Raw genomic sequence first — 21904 nt, 5'->3', positions numbered from 1 at the left:
CTCACTCCTAGGCATACACAGCACTGGGTGGCCTCACTCCTAGGCACAGCGCAGGTCGGCTTCACTCCTAGGCACAGGGCAGGGCGGCCTCACTCCTAGGCATACACAGCACTGGGCGGCCTCACTCCTAGGCACAGCACTGGGCGGCCTCACTCCTAGGCATACACAGCACTGGGCGGCCTCACTCCTAGGCACAGCACTGGGCGGCCTCACTCCTAGGCATACACAGCACTGGGCGGCCTCACTCCTAGGCATACACAGCACTGGGCGGCCTCACTCCTAGGCATACACAGCGCAGGGCGGCCTCACTCCTAGGCATACACAGCACTGGGCGGCCTCACTCCTAGGCATACACAGCACTGGGCGGCCTCACTCCTAGGCATACACAGCACGGGGCGGCCTCACTCCTAGGCATACACAGCACTGGGCGGCCTCACTCCTAGGCATACACAGCACTGGGCGGCCTCACTCCTAGGCATACACAGCACTGGGCGGCCTCACTCCTAGGCATACACAGCACTGGGCGGCCTCACTCCTAGGCATACACAGCACTGGGCGGCCTCACTTCTAGGCACAGCGCAGGGCGGCCTCACTCCTAGGCATACACAGCACGGGGCGGCCTCACTCCTAGGCATACACAGCACTGGGCGGCCTCACTTCTAGGCACAGCACTGGGCGGCCTCACTCCTAGGCATACACAGCACTGGGCGGCCTCACTCCTAGGCATACACAGCACTGGGCGGCCTCACTCCTAGGCACAGCACTGGGCGGCCTCACTCCTAGGCATACACAGCACGGGGCGGCCTCACTCCTAGGCATACACAGCACTGGGCGGCCTCACTCCTAGGCATACACAGCACTGTGCGGCCTCACTCCTAGGCATACACAGCACGGGGCGGCCTCACTCCTAGGCATACACAGCACTGGGCGGCCTCACTCCTAGGCATACACAGCACTGGGCGGCCTCACTCCTAGGCACAGCACTGGGCGGCCTCACTCCTAGGCATACACAGCACGGGGCGGCCTCACTCCTAGGCATACACAGCACTGGGCGGCCTCACTCCTAGGCATACACAGCACTGGGCGGCCTCACTCCTAGGCATACACAGCACTGTGCGGCCTCACTCCTAGGCATACACAGCACGGGGCGGCCTCACTCCTAGGCATACACAGCACGGGGCGGCCTCACTCCTAGGCATACACAGCACTGGGCGGCCTCACTCCTAGGCACAGCGCAGGTCGGCTTCACTCCTAGGCATACACAGCACGGGGCGGCCTCACTCCTAGGCATACACAGCACTGGGCGGCCTCACTTCTAGGCATACACAGCACTGGGCGGCCTCACTTCTAGGCATACACAGCACGGGGCGGCCTCACTCCTAGGCATACACAGCACTGGGCGGCCTCACTTCTAGGCATACACAGCACTGGGCGGCCTCACTTCTAGGCATACACAGCACTGGGCGGCCTCACTCCTAGGCACAGCACTGGGCGGCCTCACTTCTAGGCATACACAACACTGGGCGGCCTCACTTCTAGGCATACACAACACTGGGCGGCCTCACTTCTAGGCATACACAGCACTGAGCGGCCTCACTTCTAGGCATACACAGCACGGGGCGGCCACCTCACTCTGCTCACTGGATACATTTTTCCATTCACTAAATGACTGGCTCAGTGCTGGCAATGGCAGCTCAGCATCCACAAATCCCACATTTCCCATGTGATACAGGCAGTGTCCTCTGAGGACCACGCTATTGGAGCACCGAGCTGCCAATCTCCCGATAATAAAAGCCATTGGCTTGCCTAATAAGACACAGGCCACGCCCGCTGGCTCCCTATTGGACAGCTTCCGTTTTAAGACAGGATCGTACTACAAGTCTGTGGATTCAGGAGGAAAAAAATAGTCCATGAGGGAAGTGTCGGCTGCACTCCTAGGCCGCGCCGTTCACTGGCGGACTCGTCTCCGTGCTGACTTTCCTCCCTCAGCACCGCCGTGCACGAGCTTGTGTGTGCGCGCGCGCTTCACGTTCACCTCAGGTCGCCCCCTATTGGAAGTCTGGGGAGAGGTGGGGAGGACGTGCTCGCTTCTCGACGTCATCTACGAAATGAACCGTCACGTGCACGCGCACGGCCCTGCCTCAGCTGAAGGGAAGAAGCAGAGCGCGCTCCCGCCCCAGGTTTGAAATGTGGGGCACGGTTACCTCTGGAACGGACACCGCCATTTAAACCGGGGGCGCGCTGCTCGTGAACGGCGGCAACTCGAGGCGCGGTCTCTGCTCAGTGTCTCGGCGCCGGGAGGCGCTCGGTTTCTAGGGATGGCGGAGCTCTGGCTGAGCGGCGGCCCTGGGATGTAGAGCGGCCGCCTGCCGCGGTCCATTGATGAGAGGGGAGCGCCGGGTGTCACCTTCGTGTCGGTGTCATTGTGCAGCCATCCTCCGCCCGGGACCCATCACCTCCCCGGCTGGACCTCGTCTGTGCACTTCTGTGGAGGCTCAATTGCATCCCCCCTCAGGACCATGGCCGACGACGACGTGCTGTTTGAAGATGTGTATGAGCTGTGTGAGGTGATTGGGAAGTAAGTTGTGCCCCAGCTGTGTCCGCACGGTGCCCCCCGGCTGCCAGCTGTGCCCGCTGGGCCATGCCTGCTCCTGTGGGCAGGGCTGGTGCAGTGCTGGCTCACCTGAGCTGTCACCGCTGATGCTGCAGGTGACCATATGGCTCCATGGCAGGCGGGACCATCCTGACAAATGGGAGTTGGGGCCTCATCCTGCTCCTGCAAGGGTCATGAGGGCTGCCAGCCTTGCTGTCAAAGGGCTGTGTGCCCTCATCCTCGGGGGTGATCGCCATCATGGTGGCAGAGTCCTTCCTGAAAAGCAAGTCATTATCAAGTTATTAGAAGTAGGAGGTGATTGCACTTGCTGCACATGATTTCTATAGTCATTAGTGCTCCCATGGCTCTGCTGGCAATGTCAGTGTGTACATGGCGCTATGTGGTGGTATGACGCCGGATGGTCTACACTTATCCGCAGAGCCCAGTAAATGTGGTGAGGACCGCCATCTGATATCTCTGCTATACACCTGTTATGGCTGTAGGCCTAATACTACTTTGGCCAAATTCTTTACCTCCCAGCCTGACCTTTCCCCATACACTTGCATTCTGCAGTCAGCCAACTCTGCATGTGTTTTTCAGTTGGGAATATACCGCTGCCCGGCATCCACTTGCCTCTACTGGGAACAAAAAACAAATCGGATATTGGAGTACAAATTCTGTTGGGTCAATTGGATGGGTGACAGTACTTAGCAGTGACCATTGAACAACATGCAGATCTGCTGTGGTCGGCCCCATGCGTTTGTTAGTACAGCCTCTGCTGAAGCAGGGATCAGCTGATCAGGGGAGCGTGGGTGTTAGACCCCAATTATCCAATGTGGAGTTCAATGGTTCAGCAGACAATGTCTGTAATAACATGGTGTAAAACTTGCAATGGAATCTGTCAGCTGATTCACGGTGCTCAAACCACAGGCCACATGACTGCCTGGCTGCAGGATTGTATCCAGGTATATTCTCCTCTTAAATGCTCCAATATTTATAGCTAAAAGATCTGTCCAGGGACCATAGCCGGAGAAGAGACTATTATGTAGTCAGACCTGTCAATCACCTGGAGCGACGCTGGGAAAAGCCAGTTGGGGGTGGTACCTGACAAGTCTTGACCTTTGTCCCCAGCTAAATCTTCAAACCACGCTAGAGTATTTCAGTGAAGAATATACCTGAATGTAATCAGGCTCTGATTTCATGCTGCCTGCTGTTTGGGTAGCATGAATCAACTGACGGGTTCCCTTTAAATATGTATGTTCTATTGATATTACTGTAGGGGCGTATTGGTTACAATGTTGTACTTGCTTGAGTGGTTATGCCTTGTAATACTGTGGTGACTTTAAAGAGAGCACACAAGTCCACTGTTAATTCTCACTATTGTATAATGTGTTCAGGAGTTTGAGAACATTCCTGAAAATGTGAGAAACATCTGCGATTGTTTTCGCATGGCGAATCGGGAAACAATCGCGGCATGTTTCGATTGCATCCAAAAATCGCATCGCTCACACCCGTATAAGTCTGTAGGTATGTGTGAAACATCGCACTGAACTCGGGTATCACCTGAATGCAGTGAGATACCCACGGACGCCGGCAATGGACGAGATGGAGAAAATAATTTTTGTCTCCTCCACACCTGTGTTCTGATTCTGACGCTAGAGGTTTGGAGCACAGAGCACCGACGCTCGGAGCTGAGTGTCATTAGTAGATCGCATCCAATGCTCTCGCATGTGACTCCGGCCTTTTAGAGTGTTTGCACAAACTTCTTGAGTTTTTGTAGCCCCCCCCAAAAAAAAAAGTGTGAGCATACATGTAAGGAATGTACAGACAGAAACTTACCGTATTTATCTTTTATGTCCAAGTTTCTAGTGTGAGACTCTCTATTTGGCATGTTGGAGTTCTCTCTCTTTTTTGTGTGTGTGTGTGGATTTGCTCTAAAAAACGTCACTCGTGGCCTAATGAATCCTGATTTTCTTGGCGTCTGTCTGCATGATACTGTGGGTATGTGGCTGTGATTAACAATACAAACTGCTCTGTTGGCCACTATTACAACGTATGTAAATGGCACTACTGAGCAGAAGTAGAAGAAACTGCTTGGGTCTTCTGAGCAGTGCTTGATTGAACTTTAATTGTATTAAGTACAATAAATCCCATAACTTAAATAGAAGTTGGAAAGTGTATATAGTTTATATTCTTTTTTTTTTTTCTTCATGGCCCGTCCTTAGGTGGAGATGTGGCATCCAGCACCCCCACCAATTACCGTATGTTACCGGCGGCAGCTGTCAAACGCAGGAACACAGCAGCCCTGTTATAACTATATAGTGTCTGGGTTCTGCAGATACAAACTCTTACAGGGGTGCAAGGTGAACTTATAGGGAACCTGACAGGTCCTTCATGCCTTTTTGATTAGTCGATAGTGTGTTTTGTTTCCGCAGACTAGTTGTCCCACTCAGCACGTAATCACACCACTGTGCCTGTGATAGCATGGTTTGCTAGTGCCGGTATCATCGCCAGCGGTCTGCAAATCTCGCACATGTGCTCAACTTTCTTTTCCACAGGTCATTATCCCTCTGAAACCAGGTGTAGTTTTCTCTGCTTCAGAGGCGCATTGTGCATGTCCGGAATTCAAGAAAAGTGAGAATTGTATGCAGTTCGTTTTTGAGCAAAGGCCGCTAGTGCATACGAGTGAAGAAAGATTGCTGCAAATTGACCTCAGACAAGTGTGATTTGTGTGAGTATGCTAATATTCGTGGACTCAACCTAAGGCCGGTTTCACACGTCAGTGGCTCCGGTACGTGAGGTGACAGTTTCCTCACGTACCGGAGCCACTGACACACTGTCATTAATTTTTTTGCGGACCGTGTCTCCGTGTGCCAAACACGGAGACATGTCAGTGTTCGTGGGAGCGTACGAATTACACGGACCCATTAAAGTCAATGGGTCTGTGTAAAACACGTACCGCACAAGGACGTTGTCCGTGTGCCGTGCAGGAGACAGCGCTACTGTAAGCGCTGTCCCCCCACTGGTGCTGAAGCCGCGATTCATATCTTCCCTGCAGCAGCGTTTGTTGTAGAGAAGATATGAATAATCGTGTTTAAAATAAAGATCAATGACCCCACTCCCCCTCCCACCCCCTGTGCGCCCCTTCCCCCCCCCCCCGCTGTTATTAAAATACTCACCCGGCTCCCTCGCTGGCTGGCGCTGCTTTCTGTCCTGGCCGCACCTTCTACTGTATGAGCGGTCACGTGGGGCCTCCCATTACAATCATGAATATGCGGCTCCACCTCCCATAGGGGTGGAGCCGCATATTCATCACTGTAAATGAGCGGCCCCACGTGACCGCTCATACAGTAGAAGGTGCGGCCAGGACAGGATGCAGCGCCAGCGAGGGAGCCGGGTGAGTATTTTAATAACAGCGGGGGGGGGGGGGGGGGGGTGTGGCCGCGCACACGTGCATGCAAATGAGACATTGGGATGTCATCTGTTTGAAGTGTCCTAGGGCTTGAGAAGCAGCGGTACAGTAAGCGCTATTCTGGGTGCTGAAGACTGCTCTCGTCATTCTCTCCTGCTCTGCCAGCGATCAGCACCAGCAGGGAAGAATTGGTTATATTCAAGTGATAGCAGGCGGTGGCCGATGGGACTATTACTCCCATCAGCCTACACCTGCTGCCACTAATAAGTGACAGCAGCAGAAGCTGACGGGCATATTCATTACCCACCACCTGCGCTATAAAAAAAAAATTAAAAATCTGACGTGGGTTCCCCTGTATTTTCTATAACCAGCCAGGCAAAACTCACAGCTGGGGGCTGCAATCCTCAGCTGTCAGCTTCAGCAAGGCTGGATATCAAGAATAGAGGGGTCCCCAAGCTGTTTTTTAAATATTTAAATAAATATATATATATATATATATATATATATATATATATATATATATATATATTTTTTTTTAAATAAGCGGCGTGGGCTCCCACCCCCATTTTATTGACAGCCAGCTTTGCTAAAGTTGATAGCTGGGGGCCAGTATTCTCAGGCTAGCAAGGGGCCATGGATACCTAAAAACTAAATTTTATTTCAACCATTAAAAGTTATTAAAGACAAATTCCACAATTGCCTGCATCCTGCAGATCCAGTATATGGATTGTATTAAATGATATAAAAAAAATCCTATATGGCCCTACTGGACCCTAACTGTGCCCTTCCTGACAGAGGAGGTTGGCACCCTAGCTTGTTCGCAGTATGGTGCCCCCGCTCACCATCGGCTCACCCTGGATGCAACCTAGCAATCCCTAGTTAAGTGTTTTATTACTTATTATTATAGCGCCATTTATTCCATGGCGCATTACATGTGAGGGGTATACATAATAAAAAGTACAATAATCTTGAACAATACAAGTCACAGCTGGTACAGGAGGAGAGAGGACCAAGTGTTGTGTGCAACCCGTCAAGTACAAATATCCCAAAATAGGAAGACTAATAGTGCCGCGGTGATCAGGAAGAGACAAGGGTGTTTAACAAAATCAGTGAACCCAAGGAGGGTATGTCCTTACAGATTATGGTATATACAATAATTAGCCTTCTCCTCAGGAGCTCAATCAAATACAAAAAAATCTTTGGAATGCCCAAACATTTAATACAAGAATTTATAGGGTAGAGGTCGGGAAGAAAGCCTGCACTGGCTCACCCTCCACTCTCCTGAATTGATTGTCCCTACCTTGCCGCAGAGGTTTGCACACTAAGGGTATGTTTCCACGTTCAGGAAACGCTGCGTGTTTGACGCTGCGTAGAGCCGCAGCGTCAAACACGCAGTGTCCAGATGTTACAGCATAGTGGAAGGGATTTCATGAAATCCCGTCTCCACTATGCATTAAGACGCATGCGGCAGACCCGCGGAAACGCACATGCGGCGCGTCTTTTAAGAACGCAGCATGTCCTTACAATACTGAAACAACGTAAGGACAACGCAGGTGACCTGCCAGTGACCTCAGGTGCAGATTTGGTCAGGATTTTACCTGCGTAAAATCCTGAACAAATCCTGATGCAATCCTGAACGTGGACACATACCCTTAGTTGTTTCACAAAGTGGCGCCCCCGCTCAACGTCGGCTGACCCTCACTTATCCTTCACACTCAAACTTTGAACTCTCCAGATCAGTAGATAGAAAGTAATAGGTGAAAACAAGTATGGCACCTCACTATAACCCTTGAGCACACCAGTTTGACTGTGAGATCTGGGCTTAATGATTGTCTGTAACACCCATGTTTAGAAGCTCCTTGCACACGTGCCTCCCTTGTTTTCTATTACTTTTTATCTACTGTTCTGGAGAGTTAAAAGCCGACATTGAGCGGGGGCGCCACTTTGTGCAATAACTTAGGATGCCAACCTCTGTGGCAAGGTAAGGACAATCCGTTAGGGAGATTGGAGGGTGAGCCAGTGCAGGCTTTCTTCCCGACCTCTACCCTATAATTCTTGCATTAAAGGGAACCTGTCACCCCGTTTTTTCAGTAGGAGATAAAAATACCGTTAAATAGGGCTTGAGCTGTGCTTTACAATAGGGTATTTTTTGTCCCCTGATTCCCTAACTATGCTGCCGAAATACCTTACAAAAGTGGCCTTTTTCGCCTGTCAATCAGGCTGGTCAGGTCGGATGGGCGTGGTCACAGCGCTGTTTCTCCCCCACATCTTGCTTATGTTCCCGTTGGTGGCGTAGTGCTTCTCGCATGCGCAAGTGCCGAATGCACTGCGCAGCTGTAGAAAAAGAGCGCGCTCGCCGCTATTCAGCGGTTTCTCGGTGGGCGCGGCCATCTTCCTGAGGGCGCGCGTGCGCAGATGGAGTCTCCTGCTTCCCGGGGCTTCAGGAAAATGGCCGCGGGGATGCCGCGCGTGCGCAGATGGACATCGCGGCGGCCATTTTCCTGAAGCCGAGAATCGAACTCAACGGACCAGATCTGCAATCACTGAACCCATGTATGTTTTGGAAAGCCAGGATTTGGACCCACTGGTCACCTGAGCCCCATTGATATGTTTGAAAAAGGTAGGATTTGGACCCAGCGGTCACCTGGCTCCATGGAGATGTTTGGAGAAGAAAGGTTGTGACCCTCAGGATACCTGACCATGTACCTCAATGGGCTGTCCGCTTCTAAGTTTGTCGTTACCTCCTGTCTGTGCGTGCCACAGGTGGAGGTAGTCAGCCTTGGAAGTTGTAGCTGCTTTAATCTGAGTAAGCGAGAGGGGTGAGACTCTGTAATTTTGCACCATCTTGGGTGTTTTGCTGTTACTGTTCTTGGTGTTATTGTCTGTTTGTGGTTTAATAAAGTAGTGCCACACGGTTTTACCCTCACCTTGTGTTGTCTGAGTAGCATTATGCCCACGGTAAAAGGAGCGCGAACATTCAGTGGGATGATCCCTGGTCCATGTGGTCTCGAGCCAGTGGACTGGCGTACCCGCTGACCACTGTCTTCACAGATCCCATAAATATAACACTGGTCAATGCAATTTTTCTGGCAAAAGGTTTTAAAACATATTTTAAGTAAATTTTGGCTGCTGATTACGAATATGAACTCCGTTTTTGGCTATCACATCAAGATTTCGAGACCTTTTCAATTTTTGATGAAAATTACTCCTAATGTTTTATTATAAAAACATATGATTTTCGGTACTACATTTTGTATATTTTTAATCAAGGAATAACAAAGATTACATAGTCTGTGTACAGCAAATCAAATATACTTACAGAATTAAACTATATATATATACATACATACATACATACATACATACATACATACATACATACATACATACATACAATCTCTATCTCTCACACAGATGAATGACAAATGGCAGTTATTTGAACTTTCTTTTCTTGGCTGATCTGTGATGTACAGCTTCTGGGTTGTCTCATCAAGCTCCAGCAATAGTCAGCCATCATATGTGATTTCCACCGGCCTTGACACCGTTCTTCCATTGTTTTTAATGTCCTGATGAAAACGCTCCCCTTGTTCCTCGCTCACATCCCCAAGGTTCTCTGGAAAAAAGTCCAAATGGCTGTGTAAATAGTGAATCTTGATACTCATTCTGCATCCATGATCTCGCAGACTCATTAGTAGCTCTTCCACAATATTTTCATAGTTGTCTGCTTTCTTATTCCCTAGAAAATTCTGCACCATATTGCAATATGCAATCCAAGCTCTTTCTTCTCTCATTCATTGATGTGATAAAATTTGGGTCGCTCATAAGTGTTCTTATTTGAGGTCCATCAAATATTCCAGCCCTTTTTCTTCTCTTCACTAAGATTAGGAAAATTTGAACATATATAGTTAAAACATTCTCCACTGTGATTGAGAGCTTTGACGAACTACTTCATCAATCCAAGTTTTATGTGTAAGGGAGAAAAGACAATGTCCTTCCTATCCACTAGTGGATCATGGGTGACATTCTTATCGCCTGATGCCAAACTCTGTCGCTGAGGCCATTCAGTTTTCACCCAATGCTCTGCTGTAGCTCTACTGTCCCAGTAGCACAGAAAGCAAGGGTGTTATCATAACAAATGGGAATTATGCATGTTCAAAGAAAACAAAGATATTCTTACATTTATTGGGAGACTACCGTATTTTTCGGACTACAAGACGCACTTTTTCCCCCCCAAAAAAGGGGGGAAAATGGGGGGTGCGTCTAATAGTCGCAATGCAGGCTTACCCGTGGCGGCAGAGGTCCGGTGGCAGAGGTGCGGCAGCAGAGGTGTGGCGGCAGAGGAGGCGCAGAAAGCTGGGTCCCTTTCTCCGGTGAGGTGATGCAGCAGCCCGGTATGCAGCAGAGCCGGGTGAATCCTCTTATCGGTGGTGGCGGCCATTTTCCGGAGGCCGCGCGTGCGCAGATGGAGCGCTCTGCTTCCCGGGGCTTCAGGAAAATGGCCGCGGGAGGCCGCTCGTGCGCAGATGGAGATCGCGGCGGCCATTTTCCTGAAGCCCCGGGAAGCAGAGCGCTTCATCTGCACACGCGCGGCCTCAGGAAGATGGCCGCGCCCACCGATAACAAGAGGATTCACCCGGCTCTGCTGCATACCGGGCTGCTGCATCACCATACCGGGGAAAGGGACCCCACTTACTGCGCCTCCTGTGTCGCCGCACCTCTGCCACCACGGTAAGCCTGGGACCCCTCTCACGCCATACCTCTCACTGCACCTCCTGATCCCAGCACCTCCTGATCCCAGCACCTTCCCATCTCTGCCGACACCTTGCCTCCTGTGACCCTGCTCTGCCACCGCCAGGTAAATTCGGACAATAAGACGGACCCCCATCTTATAAAAAATCTTTTTTTCTGCAATTTTCACCCCAAATTTGGGGTGCGTCTTATAGTCCGAAAAATACGGTAAATGAAAACTAAATTTACCTTGGTGAACTGTATAATCTGGCACTTTTCATACACTAATTTATATTTATCATGGAATTCATGAAAATGGGCTATATACCTATAGCGCAAAAACATGATGTGATAGAGAAATTATAAGGCTACGTTTACATTAGCGTTGCGTCGGGCGCAGCCGCGGCGACGCATGCGTCATGCTCCCCTATATTTAACATGGGGGCGCATGGACATGCGTTGTCTTGCGTTTTGTGATGCATGCGGCATTTTTGGCGCATGCGTCAGGACGCAGCAAGTTGCATTTATTTGCGTCCAAAATCAAGCCAAAAATGGACGCAAGCGTCACAAAACAATGCGGTTGTGCATTGCGTCGCTGACGCAACACACAACAATGCAAATGTGAACGTAGCCTAAGATCAGATTTGAATTCAGCATCCTCAAATTAGTCTAAAACTGTTCTTAAAGTCCATGCCAGAACATTTTTTTTTTTTTGTAGACCAGTGTAATTTATGCCTATATTTTTCTTACTTCACAAACTTACACGATTTAGTGCTGATGCATCATACACTGATTAGATGACAGAAATATTTAACTCCTTAGTGACAGAGCCAATTTAGTACTTAATGACCGAGCCAATTTTTACAATTCTGACCACTGTCATATGGCAAATTTTTTTACATTTTGCAATTTTCAAACTTTGTATTTTTATGTCCTTAAATCAGAGAGATATGTCACGAAAAAAAGTTAATAAATAACATTTCCCACATGTCTACTTTACATCAGCACAATTTTGGAAACAAAATTTTTTTTGTTAGGGAGTTATAAGGGTTAAAAGCTGAACAGCAATTTCTCATTTTTACAACACCCTTTTTTTTTTTTTTTTTTTTTTTGGGACCGCATCACATTTCAAGTCATTTGGAGGGGTCTATATGATAGAAAATGCACCCCTCAAGGTGCTCAAAACCCCATTCAAGAAGTTTATTAACCCTTTACGTGCTTCACAGGAACTGAAACAATGTAGAAGGAAAAAATGAACATTTAACTTTTTTTTGCAAACATTTTAATTCAGAACCATTTTTTTTTTTTATTTTCACATGTGTAAAAACAGAAATGTAACCATAAATTTTGTTATGCAATTTCTACTGAACACGCCGATACCCCATATGTGGGGGTAGACCACTGTTTGGGCGCATCGCAGAGCTTGGAAGTGAAGGAGCGCCGTTTGACTTTTTCAATGCAGAATTGGCTGGAATTGAGATCGGACGCCATGTCACGTTTAGAGAGGCCCTGATGTGCCTAAACAGTGGAAACCCCCCACAAGTGACACCATTTTGGAAACTAGACCCCTTAAGGAACTTATCTAGATGTGTGGTGAGCACTTTGAACCCCCAAGTGCTTCACAGAAGTTTATAACGTAGACCCGTGAAAATAAAAAATTGCTTTTGTTTACACAAAAATGATCTTTTCGCCCACAAATTTTTATTTTCACAAGGGTAACAGGAAAATTAGACCACAAAAGTTGTTGTGCAGTTTCTCCTGAGTGCGTCGATACCCCATATGTGGGGGTAAACCACTGTTTGGGCGCACCGCAGAGCTTGGAAGAGGAGTGCCGTTTTACTTTTTCAATGTAGAATTGGCTGGAATTGAGATCGGACGCCATGTCGCGTTTGGAGAGCCCCTGATGTGCCTAAACAGTGGAAACCCCCCACAAGTGACCCCATTTTGGAAACTAGACCCCCCATGGAACTTATATAGATGTGTGGTGAGAACTTTGAATGCCCAAGTGCTTCAGAGAAGTTTGTAATGCAGAGTCGTGAAAATAAAAAATAATAATTTTTTTTTTCACAAAAAAGATTTTTTTAGCCCCTAAGTTTTTATTTTCACAAGGGTAACAAGAGAAATTGGACCCCAAAAGTTGTTGTCCAATTTGTCCTGAGTATGCTGGTACCCCATATGTGGGGGTAAACCACTGTTTGAGCACACGGCAGAGCTCAGAAGGGAGGGAGCACCATTTGACTTTTTGAGCGCAAAATTGGCTGTCGTGTTTGGAGACCCCCTGATGTACCTAAACAGTGGAAACCCCCCAATTCTAGCTCCAACACACCCCTAACCCTAATCCCAACCCGATCCATAATCCTAATCACAACCCTAACGATAATCACAACCCTAATCTCAACCCTAACCATAACCCTAAATCCAACACACCCCTAATCCTAATCTCAACCCTAACCTCAAACCTAACCCTAATCCCAATACACCCCTAATCCAAATCTCAACCCTAACCTCAAACCTAACCCTAATCATAATACACCCCTAATCCCAACCCTAACCTTAACCCTAATCCCAAACGTAACTCTAATGCCAACCCTAACCCTAATACCAACCCTAATCCAAACCCTAACCCTAATCCCAACTCTAAGGGCTTGTTTTCACTTGCGAGGAACATGTCCGTGTCTCGCATGTGGAAACGAAGCTCTGGTGCCGGCACTCCGGAGCGGAGCGTGCGGCTGCATGTGTTGCTATGCGGCCGCACGCTCCGCTCCACAGTGCCGGCGCCAGAGCTTCGTTTCCATATGCGAGACACGGACGTGTTCCTTGCAAGTGAAAACAAGCCCTTACCCTAACTTTAGCCGCAACCCTAGCCCTAAGGCTACTTTCACACTTGCGTCGTGTGGCATCCGTCGCAATCCGTCGTTTTGGACAAAAAACGGATCCTGCAAATGTGCCCGCAGGATGCCTTTTTTTGCCCATAGACTTGTATTGCCGACGGATGGCCACACGTCGCGTCCGTCATGCACTGGATCCGTTGTGTTTTGGCGGACCGTCGTCACAAAAAAAAAGTTCAATGTAACCTTTTTTTGTACGTCGCGTCTGCCATTTCCGCGCATGCGTGGCCGTAACTCTGCCCCCTCCTACCCAGGACATAGACTGGGCAGCGGATGCGTTGAAAAACTGCATCCGCTGCCCAAGTTGTGCACAATTTTCACAACGTGTCGGGCCGACGCATTGCGACGGCCCCGTACCGACGCAAGTGTGAAAGCCTATCCCTAGCTCTAACCCTAAATTTAGCCCTGACCCTAATTTTAGCCCCAACTGCTCTCTCCGGCTGGCAGATGGCGGGCGCACTGCGCATGCGCCCGCCATTTTCTTTCCCGAAGAAGAAGCCAGCGGGCAGGAGAGGACGCAGGAGGACCAAGGGACACCGGTAAGTATAATAGGGTCCCCGAATCCCCCTATTTCTGTCCTCTGATGTGCGATCACATCAGAGGACAGAGAATGACCGATCGCTTTTTTTTTTTTTTTTTTTTATTGCCGGAAAAAGATGGCGGAGCCGCGAGGAGCACCGGGGGAGACAGGTGAGTATCGTGCGGGGCTATCGGGGACCCCATTTCTCTGTCCTTTGATGTGCGATCATATCGGAGGACAGAGAAATTAAAAGGGAAATCGCGTTTTGTTTTTGCGATCGCTGGTAAACTGTTAATTACCGGCGATCGCAACTCGGGGGTCGGTAAAAAAGAACCCCCGAATCATGTTCTGGGGTCTCGGCTACCTCCGGCAACCGAGACCCCAGAGAAATTCCGACTCTCGGGGGCGCTATTCACTTTTTCCACAGCGCCGTTAATAAACGGCGCTGTGGTTTAAGTACCCTTAACTGCCGCCGTTAAAAGGTGTATCGGCGGTCATTAAGGGGTTAAACATAGGTTGTAATGTAACAAAATAGGTAAAAAGCCAAGGGGAGGAATATTTTTGCAAGCCACTGTAATTGGAATGTTCACATGTATTGCAGTACATTCCCTAATGGTTATTACATCAAATAGAGTATAGGATGCAAACTTGCTTAGTAATGTGTAGCCCTGACTGTGGGCAGGTTTTTGCTATGTAATGAGGATCGCATGAGGTAGGAGCTGACACTGAATTAGTAGATGTTGCTTATTAGGCTCTGTGTTGTTTCCATACAGTGAATATTTTATCATCATGACATTATCACTGCACAGACTTGCTCCCTCATGCCAAGTGGTCTGACAACGCCCCCTCCTCTAATAAGCAGCTCACTGTCAATAGATACTGTACTTGGAAAGCTGTGCTGTGGACAAGGTTTACTTTCGGAACCCTGCTACATTTAACCCTTTACTGACATTGGGCGTAATAGTATGCGGATTTCAGTATCCCTGCCTTTGATGTGGGCTCACCGCCGGAGCCCACATCAAAGCCGGGACATGTCAGCTGTTTTGAACAACTGACATGAGCCTGCAATAGCCGCAGGCAGAATCGCAATCCGCCTGCGGCTATTAACTAGTGAAATGCTGCTGTCAAACGCTTACAGCGGCATTTAAATGGCATTTCCGGCAATCGTTCCGGAAAGGCGCACACCGGTGACCTGCGTCACGTGATCGTGGGTCACTGGTGTCGGCATGACAACCAGAGGTCTCCTTGAGACCTCTATGGTGGTTGATGCTGGATTGCTGTGAGCGCCACCCTGTGGACGGCGCTCATAGCAAGTGTGCAAATCTACTACATAGAGGCGATCTGATCTGAGCATCCCTTCTATGTAGCAGAGCCGTTTGAGCTATGGCACCGTCTAGCCTCCCATGGCGACTATTGAAGCATGCCAAAGGCAAAAAGAAAATGTTATTAGAAGAAGAAGAAAAAAAAATACACACACACACATTATATATATATATATATATATATATATATATATATATATATATATATATATATATATATATATATATATATATATATATACATATATACATATATATATATATATATATATATATATATATATATATATATATATATATATATATATATATATATATATAGTTTATATATACACACATATATAAATAATAAAATAAAGGGAACACTTAAACAGAATATAACTCCAAGTAAATTGAACTTCTGTGAAATCAAACTGTCCACTTACGAAGCAGCACTGTTTGACAATCAATTTCACATGCTGTTGTGCAAATGGAATAGACAACAGATGGAAATTATTGGCAATTATCAAGACACTCAATAAAGGAGTGGTTCCGCAGGTGGGGGCCACAGACAACATCTCTGTACCAATTCTTTCTGGCTGATGCTTTGGTCACTTTTGAATGTTGGTTGTGCTTTCACACTTGTGGTAGCATGAGTGCAGCTCATTCAGGATGGCACATCAATGCGAGCTGTGGCAAGAAGGTTTGCTGTGTCTGTCAGCGTAGTGGCCAGAGGCTGGAGGCGCTACCAGGAGACAGGCCAGTACACCAGCAGAAGTGGAGGGGGCGGTAGGATGGCAAGAACCCGGCAGCAGGACCCAGCAGCAGGACCACTACCTCAGCCTTTAGGCAAGGAGGAGCACTGCCAGAGCCCTGCAAAATGACCTACAGCAGGCCACAAATGTGCATGTGTCTTCACAAACTGCATGAGGATGGTCTGAGGGCCCGACGTCCACAGATGGGGGTTGTGCTCACAGCCCAACACCGTGCTGGACACTTGGCATTTGCCACAGAGCATCAGGATTGGCAAATTTGCCACTGGCGCCCTGTTTACTTCACAGAAGAAAGCAGTTTCACACTGAGCACGTAATAGTCTGGAGACGCTGTGGAGAGTGATCTGCTGCCTGCAACATCCTTCAGCATAACCGGTTTGGCAGTGGGTCAGTAATGGTGTGGGGTGGCATTTCTTTGGAGGGCCGCAGAGCCCTATATGTGCTCGCCAGAGGTAGCCTGACTGACATTAGGTACCGAGATGAGATCCTCAAACCCCTTGTGAGACCATATGATGGTGCGGTTGGCCCTGGGTTGCTCCTAATGCAGGACAATGCCAGACCTCATGTGGCTGGAGTGTGTCAGCAGTTCCTGCAAGATAAAGGCATTGAAGCTATGGACCCGCCCGTTCCCCAGACCTGAATCTGATTGAACACATCTGGGACATCATGTCTCGCACCATCCACCGACGTCACATTGCACCACAGACTGTCCAGAAGTTGGCGGATTCTTTAGTCCAGGTCTGGGAGGAGATCCCTCAGGAGACCATCCGCCGCCTCATCAGGAGCATGCCCAGGCATTGTGGGAAGGTCATACAGGCATGTGGAGGCGCCACACACTAGTGAGCATCATTTCCTTGTCTTGAGGCATTTCCACAGAAGTTGGATCAGTCTGTAATTTGATTTTCCACTTTGATTTTGAGTATTATTCCAAATCCAGACCTCCGTGCGATATTAGTTGTGATTTGCATTGGTCATTTCTTTATTTTATTGTTCTCAACACATTCCACTATGTAATGAATAAAGATGTGCAACTGAAATATTTCATTCAGTGATATCTAGTTTGTGGTATTTTAGTGTTCCCTTTATTTATTTTTTTTGAGCAGTGTGTATATGTACAATGCTAGGCATGGAAATCAAGATGCACAATTGTTTTGCGTGTTGGGGCTGCTATTACCACATACCGGTCACTATGGGTAAGATGCTTTCTTTTTATGTGTATGCCTTGCTCAGTTTCATAACATTCTGATTGGTTGTTTTACCCTGGATAATTTCTATCACTGTTGTTATGACTGTTACCCTTATTTTTTACTATGGAACAAAAACTAATTTAAATACTGGGGAGTCTTCTTTATTTATATTTGGCTATTAACATATGGAATTAATGTTATCTGACAGTGCACTTTATAGCTTATTTGTTACCTATATTTAAATGCCCATCTATTATTTGCTCCAACAATTATTTGTGCATCTTGATTCCCATGCCTGTCATTGTTCTTGTGGATATGTGGTTTGTTGACACGGCGTGCCATTGCCTTTATTCTTTATCTATTGTACTTATTACTATGTACTTATACTTTTTATGTGATCAATAATTGCTTTTTTTTATTATACTCTGGATTTTGTACTCCAAGTCTCTTTTAGGATACACGTAGCGGTGGAGTGTCCAATATTTGTTTCATTTTGGTCCACTATTTACATATTATGAGATACCTTTGTATCACTATATTGTATTCAGTTTGGATGATGTTGTTCGCAAAACTAGCATGTTGCGGCTGGTAAACCTGCACTGCTGACACACCGCGTTAAATATAAGTACAGTGGGCATGGGATTTTTATCATTACCATCCACTGTGCGTGTAATGAATAATGCAGCGCAAATGCACTACGTCCAAAATGCTGCTATTCCCGATCGTGGTCACGCAGCCTAAGGTCTGTTGTACAATGGCTCCGGCATACTCTTGTGGCTTTCTTTACTGACATAAGGTGCTATGTAGATGTGAAAAATAATTTGGTTTATATCCTACCACAGCCTTGAGTCCCTCCCCCCCCCCCCCCCCCCCCTTCTTCTTTTTTTTTTTTTTTAAGGCCTTGTTTCACGGTATGGGTACAGACCACAATGGTGTGCTTGACCACATTGGCAGCCTTCTATACACATGATTTTTAAATTTCAAATAACTGACCGTCACATCCAAACATAGACTAAGTGTGAACAGGTGCTGAACCTCAATGATTCTATACACTTGAGGCTGTGAGGTCTGGACAGGAGATTTGCATTCAGTCTGGGTAGTATCGTCTGTATATAGGCCATGTCATAGACCTGCCTGAATGTGACCCAAGGCTGGAGTTGCACACAACTCTGGATACAGTTAATAAGTATGCAACATTTAGGGGAAAGACTTCTTATCAGAAGCACGGTGTGTCGTCTGCCTCAATCGGTCAGTAGTGGAGTTGCTTCTATTGACTTATCAGATGTATTAAGAAAAGGTCATACGAGCACATGAAAAATTTCTTTTTCTCCAGAATAATAAACATTATGCAAGGCCAAATACTGTTTCTTAAGAATTGCTATGAATCCATTAACCCCTTTCTGACCTTTGACGTACTATCCCATCGAGGTGACCTGGGCCTATCTGACCCTCGACGGGATAGTACGTCATAGCGATCGGCCGCGCTTACGGGGGGAGCGCGGCCGGCTGTTAGCTGCCTATCGCAGCTGACATCTGGAACTATGTGCCAGGAGCGGTCACGGACCACCCCCGGCACATTAACCCCCGACACCCCGCGATCAAACATGATCGCGGTGTGCCGGCGGTATAGGGAAGCATCGCGCAGGGAGGGGGCTCCCTGCGGCTTCCGTGAGACCCCCGCAGGGATATGATCGCGTTGCTGTGAGGGTCTCTTACCTCCTTCTCCATGCAGGCCCGGATCCAAAATGGCCGCGGCATCCGGGTCCTGCAGGGAGGTGGCTTCACTGCGCCTGCTGAGGCATCGGGAAGCATAGGAAAAGTGCACATCAGATCGCTGATCTGACAGTGCACAGCAAAGTGTCAGATCAGCGCTCTTACACTAGATCATGTGTGTATGTATATATATGTATGTGTATGTGTGTGTATATATATATATATATATATATATATATATATATATATATATATATATATATATATATTTCGCCTATAAATACATTTCTTTATCTAAATAAATAAAAAACAATAAAAGTACACAAATTTAGTATCGCCGCATCCGTAACGACCCCACCTATAAAACTGTATCACTAGTTAACCCCTCAGTGAACACCGTAAGAAAAAAACAGAGGCAATAAACAACGCTTTATTCTCATACCGCCAAACAAAAAGTGGAATAACACGCGATCAAAAAGCAAAAAGACGGATATAAATAACCATGGTACCGCTGACAACGTTATCTTGTCCCGCCATACAGCATCATCAGCGAAAAAATAAAGTTATAGTCCTCAGAATAAAGTGATGCAAAAATAATTATTTTTTCTATAAAAGTTTTTTTATCGTATAAAAGCGCCAAAACATAAAAAAAGATTATAAATGAGGTATCACTGTAATCGTACTGACCCGAAGAATAAACTGCTTTATCAATTTTACCAAACGCGGAACGGTATAAACACCAGACCCCCCCGAAGAAAAAAAGGAAGTTCATGAATAGCTGTTTTTTGGTCATTCTCACTCACAAAAATCAGAATAAAAAGCGATCAATAAATGTCACGTTCCCAAAAATGTTACCAATAACAACGTCAACTCGTCCCGCAAAAAACAAGACCTCACATGACTCTGGACTCAAATATCAAATATGGAAAAATTATAGCTCTCAAAATGTGGTAACGCAAAAAATATTTTTTGCAATAAAAAGCGTCTTTCAGTGTGACGGCTGCCAATCAAAAAAATCCGCTAAATAACCCGCTATAAAAGTAAATCAAACCCCCCTTCATCACCCCCTTAGGGAAAAATTAAAAATATGTATTTATTTTCCATTTTCCCGTTAGGGTTAGGGTTGGGGCTACGGTTAAGGCTACAGTTAGGGTTGGGGCTAAAGCTAGGGTTAGGGTTTGGATTACATTTACGGTTGGGATTAGGGTTAGGGGTGTGTTAGGGTTACCGTTGGGATTGGGGTTAGGGGTGTGTTTGGATTAGAGTTTGTTATAATTGGGGAGTTTCCACTGTTTAGGCACATCAGGGGCTCTCCAAACGCGACATGGGGTCCGATCTCAATTCCAGCCAATTCTGCGTTCCGAGCTCTCCCGTGTGCCCAAACAGTGGTTTACCCCAACATAAGAGGTATCAGCGTACTGAGGACAAATTGGACAACAACTTTTGGGGTCCAATTTCTCCTGGTACCCTTGAGAAAATACAAAACTGGGAGCTAAAAACTAATTTTTGTGGGGAAAAATTTGTTTTATTTTTACAGCTCTGCATTATAAACTTCTGTGAAACCCTTGGTGGGTCAAAGTGCTCACCACACCTCTAGATAAGTTCCTTAGGGGGTCTACTTTCCAAAATGGTGTCACTTGTGGGGGGTTTCAATGTTTAGGCACATCAGTGGCTCTCCAAATGCAACATGGCGTCCCATCTCAATTCCTGTTAATTTTGAATTGAAAAGTCAAACGGCGCTCCTTCCCTTCCGAGCTCTCCCATTCGCCCCAACAGTGGTTTACCCCCACATATGGGGTATCAGCGTACTCAGGACAAATTGTACAACAACTTTTGGGGTCCATTTTCTCCTGTTACCTTTGGTAAAATAAAACAAATTGGAGCTGAAGTAATTTTTTTGTGAAAAAAAAGTTAAATGTTCATTTTTATTTAAACATTCCAAAAATTACTGTGAAACACCTGAAGCGTTAATAAACTTCTTGAATATGGTTTTGAGCACCTTGAGGGGTGCAGTTTTTAGAATGGTGTCACACTTGGGTATTTTCTATCATATAGACCCCTCAAAATGACTTCAAATGAGATGTGGTCCCTTTAAAAAAAAAAAAAAAAAGTGGTCTAAAAATTAGAAATTGCTGGTCAACTTTTAACCCTTATAACTCCCTAACAAAAAAAAATTTTGGTTCCAAAATTGTGCTGATGTAAAGTAGACATGTGGGAAATGTTACTTATTAAGTATTTTGTGTGACATATCTGTGATTTAATTGCATAAAAATTCAAAGTTGGAAAATTGCGAAATTTTCGCCAAATGTTTCTTTTCACAAAAATAAACGCAGGTAATATCAAAGAAATTTTACCACTGTCATGAAGTACAATATGTCACGAGAAAATGTCAGAATCACTGGGATCCGTTGAAGCGTTCGAGTTATAACCTCATAAAGGGACAGTGGTCAGAATTGTAATAATTGGCTCGGTGATTGACGTGCAAACCACCCTTTGGGGTAAAGGGGTTAAAAACATATGCCATGTGGGTGGTGTTTGACTTGCAAGTTTTTATTGCTGACACAATTGTGTGTTGCAATATTTTTTCTAATGCAGCCAATTAGTTTGTGTGGGAAAAATGTTCCTCTGAACAATGAATAACATCAGTCCATATGTGGTCTGCTTTATTGAGCAGCTTTCGGACCAAATTTTTGTGAACCTACCCTTTTAACCCCTTTCCGATGTTGGGTGTAATGGTACGCCCACGTGGGAATCCCTCCCTTTGTGGGCTCCAGCACTGTGCCCACACC

General features: G+C 46.8%; 1 protein-coding gene across 8 annotated transcripts in view; it reads left to right on the top strand.

Annotated features, from left to right (window-relative positions):
• The first annotated feature begins 1885 nt into the window (after positions 1–1885).
• CASK (calcium/calmodulin dependent serine protein kinase) overlaps positions 1886–21904 on the top strand; it is a 393333-nt gene continuing 373314 nt past the window's right edge. For 2 of the 8 annotated variants that reach the window (XM_069761644.1, XM_069761640.1), the window contains exon 1: positions 1886–2578. In XM_069761644.1, coding sequence (XP_069617745.1) covers positions 2520–2578 — 59 coding nt within the window. In that variant the 5' untranslated portion in view covers positions 1886–2519. The remainder of the gene's footprint in view (positions 2579–21904) is intronic. The other 6 variants (XM_069761647.1, XM_069761643.1, XM_069761646.1 and 3 more) reach the window with 4 other exon arrangements.

This window comes from Ranitomeya imitator, chromosome 3, assembly GCF_032444005.1.
Source record: "Ranitomeya imitator isolate aRanImi1 chromosome 3, aRanImi1.pri, whole genome shotgun sequence".
Lineage (NCBI taxonomy): Eukaryota > Metazoa > Chordata > Amphibia > Anura > Dendrobatidae > Ranitomeya > Ranitomeya imitator.
This window is presented reverse-complemented; position numbering and strand designations above follow the sequence as displayed.